This window comes from Eretmochelys imbricata, chromosome 1 (genome assembly GCF_965152235.1).
Source record: "Eretmochelys imbricata isolate rEreImb1 chromosome 1, rEreImb1.hap1, whole genome shotgun sequence".
Classification (NCBI taxonomy): domain Eukaryota; kingdom Metazoa; phylum Chordata; order Testudines; family Cheloniidae; genus Eretmochelys; species Eretmochelys imbricata.
This window is the reverse complement of record NC_135572.1, coordinates 110,000,892-110,016,870: the sequence shown is the minus strand read 5'-3', so window position 1 is coordinate 110,016,870 and position 15,979 is coordinate 110,000,892. Positions and strand designations below refer to the sequence as shown.

General features: G+C 42.5%; 1 protein-coding gene across 4 annotated transcripts in view; it reads left to right on the top strand.

The window, feature by feature from the left end:
• The window catches only part of ANKRD10 (ankyrin repeat domain 10), a 50,412-nt gene extending 36,401 nt beyond the window's left edge, over positions 1 to 14,011 (top strand). For all 4 annotated transcript variants that reach the window (XM_077813503.1, XM_077813531.1, XM_077813522.1 and 1 more), the window contains exons 5-6: positions 9,360 to 9,455; positions 12,381 to 14,011. In XM_077813503.1, coding sequence (XP_077669629.1) covers positions 9,360 to 9,455; positions 12,381 to 12,847 — 563 coding nt within the window. In that variant the 3' untranslated portion in view covers positions 12,848 to 14,011. The remainder of the gene's footprint in view (positions 1 to 9,359; positions 9,456 to 12,380) is intronic.
• Positions 14,012 to 15,979: the final 1,968 nt, after the last annotated feature.

The following is a 15,979-nucleotide window of genomic DNA, read 5'->3' as shown; positions in this document are numbered from 1 at the left end:
GTGCAAAAGACTTAGAATGTGACCTACTTGGAAGCCACCATCCTGATGGGAGAGTATTTTGACAGATGGGGTAAGAATGCAGGGGTCACCATGCTAGAGGGTTTGTATATCCTAATTGGGTTGGAGCAAGGCTATGAGATGGGCTTCCAGTTCACTAATCATATTGTCAACCTATCAGAACACAAGGATTTGCACAGTGCGAGTCAATTGGCGGATGAAGAGGTTCTCCCAGGGACTATTCCAGAGCTGTTCCAGAGCACTGGACTTCATGTATCTGTGATAATAGTGCATCCTTAATGCACTAGTTCTAGAGAAGGCAGGTGCTAAAGTTTTATGAGTTGGTGATGTGAAGGGTTGGAATTGAGAAGACTGACTTCTGCTCCTTGCTTAGTTCCCATTTCCTTAGGAAAGCCAGATTCTGGCACAGGGGCTGGCAAAGATCCCCTTTGTCTCAGACACTGCTGAGAGATCTTTAACTTCAGTAGTGTCTTTAGGAAGACAGGTATGGTTTAGGAATTCAGCATTTCCTCTGAGACTTAGACACAGATTTTGGATCTCTGTTGTAGGTGTATGGACCGCCTTAATCCAAAAACAAATGAGATCCTGGAGAAGCTGAAAGTGACTAAATCAACTGCTTCAGGCCTCAGCCATCTATTTATGGGTCAGTTCTGCATAGAAATTCAAACTAGAAAGTTTCTTACACCTTTCAGAGCGGATAGATGAAGGAACTTCACTTCTGCTTCAGGCAGCATTGTTGCCAAGCAGCAATTTGAAGATGAGAGAGATGACCCTGTTCCAGGCTTTAAGGAAACAGATCCTTCTACGTGCCTCCCTTTTTGAGACCGTTTGTCCTTAGGGGTTTTTTTTCTTTGACATAGTAAACCATTTTCTTGGGCTGATGGAACCAGAAAATTTATCAGACGGGGGTCTGACTTTCAGTTCTGGGTTGTGTGTGTGTCTGTCTCTCTCTCTCACACACTCACAGTCTCTCTTTTCTCTTCAACGATCCCTCTCATAAGAAACTTATAGGACAAGGTTTTGGCGTTAGTAAAATTTATGAGAAAAGAAAATGTCAGACCCTTACAGGAGAAAGGGATTTTATTCCCAGTATTTTTCCTTTCATAAAATTTACCTGCAAACTATTCTAGACTTCCCCAAAAACAAATGCCCAAGGGAAAATCAGATTCCACATGGTTTCTTCTGGGGAACATAACTCCTTTTTGGTCCTGCATTGGTTTGGGTCCCTTGTTTACTTGCTTACTTACGCAACTTGATACGGTGAAAGCACAAATAGTACCACAAGTTCATGATGTACAATGATCATTACCAATAGATGGCACTATCCTTTGGGAGAGTGGCATCTCCTAAGGTGTTCGCCAAGTCCTTGGTTGTGATCATAACTCACATGCATCATCAGGGCTTACAGACTTTCCATACCTAGATGACTGGCTTATAGGAATTTTATTTTAACATGGGTTAAGTTACGCCCTAAAGAAGTGTTTCATCTTCAAGACTCTCTTGGTCTGAGTAAAGAAAAAAATCAGACCTTATTCCAGTTAAGATTTTTACTTTCATAATATCTACCCTAAATTTCACAAGGGATTTAGCTTTGTCTACCTCGAGGCAAGTTGACAGAACTTACTAAGGCAGTTTTCTGAAGAAGTTGGGCTCAGTTGCAGTCTGCAGACTTGTCACCCTGTTTGCATGTCTGCAGATGAAACCATTACAAGGGTGGGTTCAATCAAGTGTACAAAACGAGTACAAGCTGTTCAGGTTTGTTAACTTGTCCTCCTAAATTGCTGATATATTCTCTGGAGGTGTCAACCACCGAGATTCTATCAGGCAGACAAGATGGTTCTTGGACCTCACCCAACATTTCTGACAAAGGTTGGACCTCTGTGTGGCGTTTGGAGAGAAATCCAAGGTCAAGACATCTATATTCAAAAGTGTCTAAATGACTTAAGTGATGCATCCAGTCCTGTTAAGAATTAAGTAATGATGTTCTGCTGGAGCACCTGAGAGAATACTCTTCAACAAGCCGTGTCTATACTGTAGCCATGTCAGAAGTCTTTTGGTGCTTGGTTTGCCACTGCATAAATCACAATTCTTCGAGTGCTTGCTCGTGTCCATTCCATATTAAGTGCGTGTGCGCGCCACATGTACTGGTGTCGGAATTTTTTCTGTTAGCCGTATCTGTAGGGGACCTGGAGTGGTGCCCACATGGTGCAGTATAAGGGATGTTGCCGGCTCCCCTACCCTCAGTTCCTTCTTGCCGCCAATGATGGTGCTGGAACTTCTGCTGCTGCTTTGGCTAGCTTTCGCTTAGTTCAGTGTGTCTCACGAACATTTCTTTGTAAAATAGTTGTATATAGTTTAGTATTTACCCTTAGTATTAGTTCTAGTTAGTTGGTCCTGGATGGGACCCCACCTAGGGACGGGGCATGCCCGATACCCAGGCTTTAAACCAGGCAATGGTTGTAAGTGACCCATGCCCATCAACGACCCACACTTTAGTTGTTTAAGGTGTCTAGGAGAAGGACACATAAGCACTCCTGATGGAGTTAGCGCTGACCCCGGCACCAGAGCAGAGGTCCGACTCAGCCCCAAGCACCACAGTGTTGGTACAGAGCACCCTGCTGGTGTTGTCTACGAGCTGGCACTGCTTCCCCCCACCCCTGGCAAAGAAACCCAAGAGGTCCACAAGGGGAAGATCTCCCACTTCCTGTAAGGGAAAGGAGAGGGCTGGAGGAGAGCCAAGACCTGTGCTGGACGGCTCGACGCCTCCATCCAGGAGTCGTCCTATCTCATATCAAGCGGTCAAGCCCCTCCTCTACTGTGCCTGTCACATCGGACAGTGATAAGGGCCTCCATCAAGTTGAAGTCCCGTCGATGCCCGAGGCCCTGCAGGCAGCGCAGGAGAACCTGATGCTACTAGTGCCGCCCACACCAGCTCTCGCAGTAACCAAGCTAAGTGGTAAACCCATCTTGGGACCATTCAGAGTGTCCCCGCCTCAGCAGCGCTGCTCCCCATCACAGGGGACAGCCCGCCAGTGCTTTGCTGCATGGAGCTGTCATGCCTCGAACTTTGGGAGGCAGGCTCAGAGAAGCCCTCTTTGGTCTCTGGACCCTTGGCACTGACAGTGGGATTCGAGGCGTGGCTCACTGGTAACCTGGCGCAGACCTGTGGAGGCACACGTCCCCCAGCATGAGTGTCGAGACCGACCCATCGGGTTTCCAATGTCTCGGCAGCGGTCCTGTGATTGATTGGAGGAACAGGGTCACTGGTCACCCGCCCAATGGCACCCATCACTAAGACACAAATCCCTTTGATCAGGAAGATTCTGTCGACAACCGGCCCGCTTCAACTCCTGGTCCCACTCTAGATCTTGCTACAGGTCAAGCAGCGTGAAGTGTAGATCTACCAGCGCAGATCTGCCAAACAACAAAGATCCCTGGGGTCCCGCAGAAGGCACTCATCCCGATTGGACAGGTCAGCATCGAGGCACTGCGGTGAGGAGGGCCACCGAGCCAGCCAGTCATGGTCATTCCACAGTGTCCGTTCTGTTTACAATTCCAGTGCTGATCAGGAGTCCGTGGTAGCAGGACAGGTCCTGGCACCAGTGGTACCATCGACCTCATAGGCACCGCAACCGACCCCATGGCTTCCGGGCTAATGGCTGGCAGTGTGGTATCCCTGGAATCCATGGGGGTTCACCCAGTCTTCCCAGGCCGCCCGATCAGTGGTGTGGGCCTCAGATAGGACATCGGCCGCAGCATCCCACCTTCCTCCGGAGGTGGAGGCTCCACAGGGGAAGACTGGCCCCAGGCCCATGAGGACCTAGGGGAGCAGCCAGTTGGACTATCAAGGGATGTGTTGGAGCTCTCAGTGCTAGCTTTGTCCTCCTCATCGCCAGACGCTTTTATGGGTCCCCCTCACCCAGTTCTGCAAGATGATGTTTGCCTCTACCCTGGGGCTCCAGGCAGAGGAACTTGAGGAGCTGTCAGACTCACTGTTCAACATCCTTTGCTCCACAGCACCCGCTAGAGTGGTTTTACCCCTACACGAGGGGGTATCAAAAATAATTAATGCCCTATGACAAACCCTCTCCTCCCTGTCACCCATCTCACAAAGGGCTGAGTGCAAATATTTTGTGCCAGCTAAAGGCCATGAGTATCTCTATACCCACCTGGCCCCAAACTCCCTTGTAGTTGAGGCTGTTAAAACAAAGGGAGAGGCAGGGGCAACCTGGGGGTATGCCCAAGAATAAAGACTCAGAGACTGGATCTGTTTGGGTGAAAAATTTGTCTTCCAGCCTTTAGTTGAGAATGGCCAAACTCCAAGCCCTCCTTGGCCACTATGACTACAATATGTGGCAGTCTATGTCCAAATTCGAAGTCTCATTACACGAAGCGTCCAAGAAGGAATTCCGGGCCATCCTCAAAGAGGGCACAGCTGCAATGAGAGCGGCCCTCCAAGCAGCCTCGGAAGCAGCAGGCTTCACGGCTCATCTCCATGTAAAGGGCGTCCTGGCTGCTCCTCTCAGGTCTGTCAATGGAGGCTCAGCAATCGATGCAGGACCTCCCCTTTGACGGCCAGGCCCTGTTTGTAGAACAGACGGACGGTAACCTGCATGGCCTTAAGGACTCCTGCACTACCCTGAAAACTCTTGGGCTGTATGTTCCAGTCCAGCCCGTAAGTGGTTCAAACTGCAGCAATCTCAGGGCCAACGGAGTCAAACCCACCAGGAGCCCCCCCTTCCCCCCCCCACCAATAAGAAAAGTATGGGCTACAAGCACCACCCGAGCCACCCACCTCCTCCCTCGAGATTGCGCTCCAGGGCGATGTGCCAGACTTTTTACCCCGGATTCATCTGTCCTGCTGTTTTCCAACCACCTTTCTTTTTTTTTCTTTCCACATGGACAACTATAACTTCAGACCGCTGTGTCCTCAATACTTTGGCGGAGGGTTATACCCTACAGTTTACTCCCACCCACCCCATTCCCCATCCCTCTTCAGGGACCCTTCTCACGAGAGTCTCCTCGCACAGGAGGAAACGGGGTTGTTACAACTGGGTGTGATGGAAGAAGTTCCTCTCGAGTACAGGAACAAGGGGTTCGTATATTCCCGGTACTTAATCCCAAAGACGAAGGGCGGTCTGCGGCCCATCCTGGACCTGATGGACCTCAACAAGTATCTAAAGAAGCTAAAGTTCTGCATGGTCTCCTTGACTTCTATCATCCCCTCCCTGGATCCAGGAGACTAGTATGCCACCCTCGAATTGAAGGATGCATACTTCCACATAGCGGTCTTCCAAGGTCACAGACACTTCCCCCGGTTTACTGTGCGGCCCCACCACTACCAGTTTGCAGTCCTCCCGTTGGGCCTGATGACAAGCATCTAGGGTGTTTACAAAGTGCATGTTGGTAGTGCCTGCTTACCTCAGGTGTCCAGGCATCCAGATCTACCCATACCTTGACGACTGGCTAGTCAAGGGCAACTCCAGGTCTTAGGTCCAAGAGATGTCCTGGTGCTACAAGCCACGTGCCACTCCCTGGGCCTACTGGTGAACGATAAAAAGTAGACGTTAGTTCCAGTGCAAAGGATAGAATTCATTGGAATGGTACTCTACTTGACCTGCGCCAGAGCATTCCTGTTGCTAGAAAGATTCCAGATGTTGACAGACCTTATCACGGAGGTCTCCACGTTCCCCCTGCCTACAGCCAGCGTTTGCCTGCACCTGCTGGATGACATGGCAGCATGCGCCTACGTTGTCCATCATGCCAGGCTCTCAATGTGACCCCTGCAGCAATGGCTGGTGACGATCCATTCCCAGTCCAGAGATCACCTGAACAAGATCATTACCATTCCCCCAAGGGTACTTGCCTCGCTGCGCTCGCATGACTATCTTGGAGAGGGTTCCATTTGACACCCCCCATCACTCCATCGAGTTGGTATCGGACTCCTCAGACTTCGGCTGGGGCGCGCACCTCCGTGACCTCCAGAACCAGGGTATGTGTCCCTAGAGGAGATGACATTACACATAAATGTCAAAGAACTCAGGGCCGTCCGCTTGGCATGTGGAGTCTTCCTACCTCACCTGTCAGACAAGGTGGTGAGAGTTCTGATGGACAACATGGCCTCAATGTTCTACATCAATAGGCAAGGGGGAGCATGTTTGTTGATTCTCTGCCAAGAGGCACACTATCTTTGGGACTTCTGCATCAGCCATGAAATCCATCTGGAAGCTTGTCACCTCCCTGGCGTCAAGAACACACTAGCAGATCACCTTAGCAGGGACTTCTCTTACTGTGGTTGCTCCACCCAGAGGTAGCCTGCATGATCTTCTAGAGGTGGAGAACTCCCCAAGTGGACCTGTTAGCCACCAGACTAAACAGGAAATGCCACCGGTTTTGTTCGCAGGAAGGCCTGGGCAAGGACTCCCTCTCTGATGCCTTCCTCCTGTCGTGGTCAGGGAACACGATGTACCCGTTTCCTCTGATTCCTCTCATCAGCAGGGTCCTGGCAAAGATCAAGAGAGGCAAGGCACTATCTTAATCTACCTGCTTCATCTGAGGAGCCAGGGCCTGGCACACACTTCCATTAGTGTGCATCTCGCGGCCATCTCTGCTTTTCACCCACCGATCCAGGGCCAGACTGTGTTTTCTCATGACATAACGGTCAGATTCTTGAGAGGCTTCAAGAGACTCTTCCCGCAGATGTGGACTCCTGTCCTGCAGTGGGATCTTAACTTCGTCCTCTCAGGGCTCACCTGCCCACCCCTTGAGCCGCTGGGTTCCTACTCCCTTTCCCACTGTCTTGGAAGGTCGCGTTGCTGGTGGCGGTGACGTCGGCAAGATGGGTCTCTGAAATTAAAGCTGCCCTTAGGACCTCCATACACGGTCTTCTACAAAGATAAGGTTCAGTTGCGGCTCCACCCTGCCTTCCTGCCAAAGGTTGTCTCCACCTTCCATATGAACCAGGACATCTTCCTCACAGTGTTTTGTCCCAAACCGCATAAGACCAGTGAGGAGAGGCGCCTTCACTGCCTGGACGTCCGGAGGGCCTTGACTTTCTACTTAGAATGTACCAGGCCTTTCCGAAAATCGACTCAACTCTTCATCACTACAGCAGATAGGATGAAGGATCACCCGGTGCCCTCGCAGAGGATTTCCAATTGAATTACCTCGTGCATAAGGACTTGTTACAACCTGGCGGGGGTTCCACCGCCACCGATTGTCAGAGCCCACTCGATAAGAGCGCAGGCATCTTCGGCAGCCTTCCTGGCACACATCCCTATCCAGGACATCTGTAGAGCTGCAACATGGTCCTCTGTTCACACATTTACCTCTTATTATGCCATCACTCAGCAGGCCAGAGATGACGCTGGGTTCGGCAGAGCTGTGTTGCGATCTACATGTCCATGAACTCTTACCCACCTCCAGGGGTACTGCTTTGGAGTCACCTAATGTGGAATGGACATGAGCAAGCACTTGAAGAAAAGACAGTAACTGGTGTTCTTTGAGATGTGTTGCTTATGTCCATTCTACAATCCACCCTCTTTCCCCACTGTCGGAGTTTCTGGCAAGAAGGAACTGAGGATGGGGGGAGCCGGCAGTGCCTCTTATACTGTGCCATGCGGGTGCCATTCCAGAGGGCTCCAGAGCCAGTCCGCTATGGATATTGCTGAGGGAAAAACTTCCAGCACTGGTGCATGTGGCGAGCACACACACTTAATATGGAATTGACAAGAATACCACATCTGGAAGAACACCAGTTACGGAAAAGGTAACTGTCTTTTCTCTCTACAATGTAGCAAGAACAGAGGCAGTTTGGGGAGCACAGTGCTTCTTCCACTGGCCAATTAGCAAGGCTCCATGGAGGCAAAGCCAGGAAGGAAAAAAGGGCATTGCTTGTCTTACATAACTCCTGTTCTGTGACTGTATAGCCTCTATAGAGCACCACACTGGGTCACCCTCTCTCCCTCTACTGTTTTTGGAGCCCAGTTACGTTTAGGTGTTCTGGAGGCAAACAGGGAGAGCATTGGTGAGGGAAGGCCACCTGTACTCTCTGGGGCAAGTAGGCTTGATGTCCTAGACTACAACTGTCACTACTGACTTCCAAAGGTTCTCTTATAGTATGAAAATCCTTTTCTGAAAGGCTCTGACTCCTATATTGTGGCTCTGGAAGCAATACTGTTGAGAATAAGACGCTTGAGGTAAATTAAGCCAATTTTTCCCCTTGTAAGCAAATGGCTAAGCTACATTAGTTTGACATACACGTTCCCTGCCTGTGCAAGGATGCAGCAGGTGCATGCATACGCATTAGTCATAATTATGCTCCAGAATGTAAACTTTTACTTAAAAGCAAAATTGTCTATAGACTTTATGGTTCCAAAGAGAGCATTCAGAATCTGCATCCAATATAATGGTGTCTGATTCCAAGCTAGAAATGTTCTCTGAGAAGTATGAATTGCTCTCTTTCATATCATTGTGCTAACTGAAGCCTAATGATGGGTAATTGAAATGTCAACTATTTCTCTTCACTTCACCAGAAAAATCAATCTAATGTACTTGAATGTAATGGGGTGTCTAGTTTGTGTTGAGTCGTAGTCAGAGTTTAAGGCTAGAAGGAATGACCAGATCATCTAGTCTGATCTTCTGTATATGATGGGCAACAAACAGCATCAACACACACTAAAACCAACAACCAAAGTATTACAGCACACAGGAGACTAAAACTATGTTGCCACTGACAGAAAATAGGAGAAACTGAGTGTACATCAATGCCTGAGGTCCCTGCAATGGCAGGGAATTGATGAAGTGAGATAATCCTGGCAAGTGACCTGCGCTCCATGCTGCAGAAGGCAAAAGGACCAAAACCCAAAGGTCACTGCCAATCTGACCTGGGGGGAAATTTCTTGCCAGACCCACATATGGATCTGATCTCCATCTGTGGCCATCTCTGATGCTTCAGAGGAGGGTGACCAAAAAATCCCCACCCCAGGATACATTGGGGGCAAGAATCCTTTCTTGAGCCCTGTGGGTGACCAGCTGAAGCCCTAAAGTATGAGCTTTAAAAACACAAGATATAAACTGGAAAGGATCCCCAGGGCTGCTAAGCCCTGCCCCCTGCCAAATCATTAATTCTCCCACAGTTGGTCACTTCTGATCCAGAGTTCCATTCAAGCACCCCTCAGAATTCTTATTTTATGACCATACAATTAAAGTTTCCATATAGCAGGTTTTTTCTCATTTTTAATAATGAGAATATTTACACTTCAGTTTATTGGCTTGGCTACAAGTTTTTAAATGTGCTCTGGAAACTAAATCTAACCTTTTTTTTTTTTTTTTTTAATCAGCTCATAGCTTTGATGGCTTAATACCAATGATGAATGGAGGAAATGAGGATGATGCTGACAATATGCACATTGATAAAGAGGTTGCTGTTGTATCAGGTGGGAGTGGACAGTTTCCTGTTAACTACAACAACATTCAAATGGTCGAAGACACCAAACAACAGGAGAGTGGTTCTGTTGGACCAAAAGAGATTGAAATTTACACAGTTTCTGCAATGCAAACTCCCTGTCGTTGCAAGAATCAATATGCATTTTATTTCTAATTTAAATATAAAACATCCTTTTATTTTTTGCACACTGTTGTCCAGAGTCTTGAAAACTATTGTATTACTGTAACAGCTATTATATTTGGGTTTTTAAGTAGATATCAAAGATCAGCTGTTTCATAGAACACACTGCAAAGGTATAAGGGAAACCTTATTGATAGATCTAATCTAAATAGAAGTTCACTATGGCTATTTCACTTTTATTAAAGGCTTACATTTCATGTGCCTTGTTTTTAGTTACTATGTTTGCAGCTTAAAGGAAAATTCGGAGGTATTTTAAATGATTGATTTCATTGGTACCAAATAGACTTACTTTTCCTTGTACAATATTGGCAATTATATCCTAATGGTTTATATAGTTCTTGAAACAGGGTGATATCTCTTAGCTAGTTTCAGACTTGCTCAACATATGCAAATAATAGTCCAAACCTAATGACTGTGTGTTCAACATTTGTTCAAACACCGCAATATGACTGTAGAAATCATATTGTGAACAGCTATTGCTTTTGTTTTATGTGGATAAAAGACTATTGATGCCATGGGATTTTCATTGAGTTGCCATTTGGAACAATCTTGGAAACCACTCTTTGGATTTTGTATCAGTCTTCATGAAATCAGCCGTATTGTTAGTAGTAGTGCATATTAGTACTTTAATTTTTTCAGGGGCCGCTTGATCAAGATGCTTTTTAATAACCCAAGAGTGTATATAGAGTTACGCTGTCTTAAGAAAAATTGTCTTGGGTCAGCTTGTCCATCCACTTGGTAGGTAAAGGGAGGAGTTACTATTTTAGTGTATTATTAAATTTTTAAATGAATATTCATGTCGTAAGTCATACTATAATAAAATGTTTCTGCTAGATACCATAGGTCGGATTCACCAAATTATATTAAATGGACATTAAAATATGTAGGGATTTAAAAAAACAACAACAACCTTTTCATTAGTTTGAAAGTAGATGAAAAGCTCCAGTGATAGTTGCCAAATGTTTATATTTATTGAAAAGTAGTTGACTTTCTCTTTCATAAATATTGTGTATTGTTTTAGGTGCTTATTTTCAACAAATATAAAAATGCTGTAATTATCACTAGAACTATTCACAATATGCTTTTGAATATTCACTAACAGAAATGCCATTGTTAACTTTGTTAACAAAGCTAGCCTAAATTACCAATTTTAAAACAGGACTCTGCACTTTTTCCAGTTAATAAATATTTTATCAAATTTTTAATGTGCGTCTTCGTCACAATATTAGTAGGCATAATATGTTGAGTTTTTTGTTTTTTGGGTTTGTTTTTTTTTGAACTTGACCTCCAACAGGATTCTATGGCTAATAAGTTTAGTTAATGTGATTATTTTAAGCAGTGTAGGGATAAGCAGGAAACTTCAGTTGCTGCACTTAGTGTCACAGATAACTCTCAGTTCATTCACATCCTTGGCATTGTGTATTACTATATGTGAAATACCAATGTCATATTATATATATCCGTTTATATTTATGTGGAGAACCACAACTTTCCACTTCTTCAGTGTAAAGCAGTGGTACTCATTACCTTTCCTTCAAACAAAGACCCCGTGTTTTAAAATTTGGCAATTTAGTAAGAGAATACTTAACTGCCCTGAGCTAGAAATAAAACAAATGATACTTTTCTGCACAAAGATTTATGCATTAATATGTACATAAATGTATGTGCATACGTTCAGAAAGACCTAGAAAACAAAATGTAAAATGCTCAAATATCAAAATACAGAGCTAGTTTCTAGGTTTGCCCTGCCTATCGTTAGAAAGACGTGCACACACAATAGGTAATTTTAGGGCACACCCAGTAATCTATTTTTGTGCTAGTACTTTCAGTACCACTACAAAAACATACATTTGAAACTTGACTGAAATTTAGTTTTACAGACGAGGTAATTAGCGTACTAATTACTAAAATTCAAATGAGAAATTGCTTAAACCAGTCTGTTTTTTGCATGCATATTTTTAGTATTTGTTTTCTGTTAGTAATCTTATGGTCTTCTGTGCATTTTGCTGTTGTATGGCATTTTGCATGTGGATTGTACAGATGTTACAAATCATCATTAAGAAAAAACATATTGTTCCCGCCTAATATATTCTCAAGTAAACCACTAGTTATACTGAAATTAATTGTTCGATATACAACCTTAGGAAACATTTTATATTAGTTTCCCCATTGACACAAGCTTGTTCATATTGCCTGCTTCAACATGTATTGTTACCTGAGATCTGTCACTAAAGAGGAGGCAAGAAACATAATCACCACTGCTAAAAACTGTAGTCCACTCAAATTTAAGTTCTTGCACATAGATTCTTTAGTTCCAGGTGGATTTTAAATTTGTCCTGTTTCCCAAAATACTGTTTGGAATGTTGTCTGCTTTGTTACTCTACACTTGTCACTTAACTTCTTTATTTTTCTAAAATTCACAGTGTCTTAGAAAGATTAGCATAGCTATATATATATATATATATATATACACATTTCTAATTTAGTTAGCAGTTATGTTTTTGAAATTAAAATTAGCTTTCAAATTTACTGGTCAGAGTCAGATTATATTACTTTTAAACCACCTATGTTGACGTGGAATATAAAAATTAGGTTTGCACTCAAGTGTCTTTCCACTCCCACCCCCAAGTTTCTGTGCATAGGTTTTGAAAAACAAAGTGGAGTGCAGTGGAGACATTTTGATGTATTTCCATTGATTCTCAATTTTTGGTGACAGATGTATTTCTTAATGCAGATATGAATAGCAGTAGCTCCGTTTTGAATGCATTGACAAATGGATGTACCATCAATGGACATTTGGACTTCACCACCATAACACACTTCAATGGAATGGATTCCAGGCATGAAGAATGTTTAACGTTAAGACCTAATGGAATAACTTCTGGAGTAGCTTCTGCCAATAGGCACAGAATTCACACCTGTAATGGCACTGAAGAACCAGAAAAAGCCATGAATACTTCTGCCGATATGTGTGGTTCACTGCATCTGAATGGAAGCCCAAGTAGCTTTGTGTCTAACAGGCCCTCATGGGCTGAAGATCTTGGAGATACTTTGCACTATGGGCATTATCATGGTTTTGGGGATACTGCTGAAAGCATCCCTGAACTTAACAGTGTTGTTGAGCATTCCAATTCTGTTAAAGTTGAACAGAAATATGATAATACTGTCTTAGGCACAATGTATCTTTATCATGGTTCCTAAATCAACATCTTGTTTGTCAAATTCATATTGAAATTGCTAGCAAATGTTTGAGAGGGACAAAAAATCCTCATCTAGCATTAAATCTGAAAAATACACCTATTACTATTTTTACACTTTGTTTATATAAAAAGTAAATCTTTCATTTGACAGTCTTATACTATAGTTCTAATTTGTTGCATGTATGACGCTTATCTAGTGATGCAAGTAGGTGGTGTTACAATGAAATGTTTATTCTTTGCATTTTACTATAGAATGTTGTGGTTTTGTACTTGTTCGTTTATTTGTTTTTTTTAATTTTATTTCCAAGCTAGTGAACACTATCTTTCCCCTTCTTAAAAGTGTTTTCCCTCTTATTAATATGATCAAACTGTATTGAATTTTGTGCAGAAAACAAGTTGTGTTTGTGTATCAATCTTGAAGTAAATATTTTCCTTTTTTGTATTTTCTGCTGAAGCTATGGTAGCGATATCAATGCCAGCTGTCACTATGCAAGGTTTGAAAAGTGTTGTTCTTAAAGGAGCTTCTCTGATTTACGAATTTGTATGTTTCTTTAATAGAATTAAAACTTCATCTTTTCGTTCTATGACAAATGAAATGTTAAAAATGCAAAGACAAGTTAGAAACATTTTTCAATTTAGTGTAGCATAGGAATTCTTTTCTTCATTGTTAGGGCCCTTTGCATTATAGAAGTGGAAAAGCAGATTACCTATGGTCAGTTGCAAGTGAGAGTGTGCTTCAGCATTGGTTCTGATTTATGGCTTTTTTTTATTTTGCTTCTCTACTTTCTTATGTGTTTGATATTTTACCATAGCTCACAGCCTGGATGCATGTTGGCACTGTTTTTGCTTTTTATGCAATTTAAAATTACTGCTACTTGTTATAGAAATAGTCAGGTCAAAATATTTGACTGATTTTGATATACTGTACATATATTTTGTTTGCTTTGTGTTTTTTACAACTGTTTTGAAAATCTAATGCCGTGTATATCTAGCCAGTTAAGATACTTTTAGGGCTTTGTTCACTGAAAATACATTGTATTTAAATCCTGTTACACAAGTAAAAATTCATACAAGTGCTCTGTATACACATTAATAATGTAAGATACTACTTTTGTGATTTGATAAAAGAATGGTGGGAGAATATATTAAACAAGAGAGAAACCCAGTAAGCTTTGAACTGTATCAATTTTTTTGTTTTGTTTAAAAGGGACATTACAAATTGAATTTTAAAAAAAATAATTCCATATTGTATCTGGATTTATTTTATTTAGAAGTGACACATTCATTGATTTATATGAACAAGTGTTTAATAGATTTAAAGTCAAATCTCACTTACCTGTTTAATCCTTCTTAACGCCTGTGTGGAATCTTTTTATTTTCATTATGTGGAATTATAAAAAAGAAGGTAAATAGGCTGGCAAGTCATCTTTGACTGAGTTTCTTTGTTCTTTCAAAGATACTAGTACATGTTTTCTACATTATGTGTAAAGACTCTTATCAGTCCTGAGTTCCAAAGAAAGATCAGAAATGTTAGTTTTGTGTTTCACCCTGAAATTGTGTAGTGCTTAGTTTTCCCTTAAACATTTCATTAGGAAAAAGTCTGAAAAACTCAGTATTTTCTAATAGAACTTACAATATTGTTTCATATATCACCATTCCGATATAAAATACCACAAAGCAAATTAAAGTGTAGCGAGTTAGATACTAGTTGAGTTACAATGACAGTATAAGCAAATGGAGCAGTTGGCCAGAATAATGCAAGCACTTAACTTCTGGTGACAGATGAGATGTGCAGGGGGACCTAAATCTCACCAGAAGCATGGCGCCTCTAGCATGCTATAATTTTGGTCAAACTAACACTTCAGACTTATTAACTTAAAGCTTGATTAAGACATTTTTTTCCAAGTGCTATTTTAGAGTTTTACATATGATTTTGTTTATATTCATTTGGACAAATCAAAGCCCTTAGTATTTATAGCAGTGTGCTGTCTGGATTTTCCTCCTCAGGTTACAACTAATCTTGCACACATGTTGCTTGGTCACATTTTATAGTTTTCAATGAGGTTTTATGTACCCAAGTGAAGTATAACTCAAGACTTAAATTTCCTGCCAGACAAGCTTTTAAGGAAATATATACTATATTTGGCTTTCATTCACTATTATTTAAACAGATTTCAGACACATTTTTCTTCAAAAATATTTGACTGAATAACTTGAGTATCTCTATCCTATCTGTGAAAAATTTTCTTCAAACCCCTCTTCTCCTTCAAATGCTTATTGCTTTCAAGACTAAATTTCCAAAACTGAAACTAGAGGTTCTTGATTGCTGCTTGTTGTAAATTCTCAAGATGTCTTCTGAACATTTTTAGTATATGGAAGGTCCACTGAAGTCCTCAAAGCAAAACAAGGTTGCAAGAGTGCAGTATGTGAGTTCAGAAGGAGATAGATGAGGAAACTTTGAGTTTATATACTGGAATTGAAAGTGAGAAATATAGGCTGTTACCATAGCCCTGTTTTCACTACTGTACAGAGGCTGAGAATTGGAGAAAGGTGGAGCATACTCCTGGTCTCACAGATTGAATACTGATATGAATAGTTAAAGGCTATTTGACTATTTTTAATTATTAGTCTCAAATTTGCTGTTTTGAATAGGAGGATGAATTTTGGTATCGTACATGTTTGTAACTCCATTGACTTTAATGGTATAATGAAAAGCAAGTGTAATAAAGCTGCTTCTGGCAGAAAGTGTAGATGGATTTGAACTATATACAATCAAATGGCAAAAAACATTTACACGGTTAGTTTCCCAGTGACAGCTCATGTCCTTCCAGAATGTTGAGTTTAGCTTAACTTAAACTGAAAACCAAGAAATACACTGTTACAGTAAACGTGCACCCAATCTTGCCTCTGCCCCCATGCCGCCGGCAATACCCACTAGGAATTAGCTGCATTCACAGGAATGTAGCTATATTGAATGGTATATGCAATAGGTGGGACTAGTTTGTAGAAGTCTGTTTGTGAGCTGAGAAAGTGGAAATTAGTTTTCACACTACAGAGCTGTAATTTTATGAGGTGACTGGGGTTTGCTCTTACCCAATCAGTGTAAGGAAAGGGGAGGATGCGTACCCTAGAG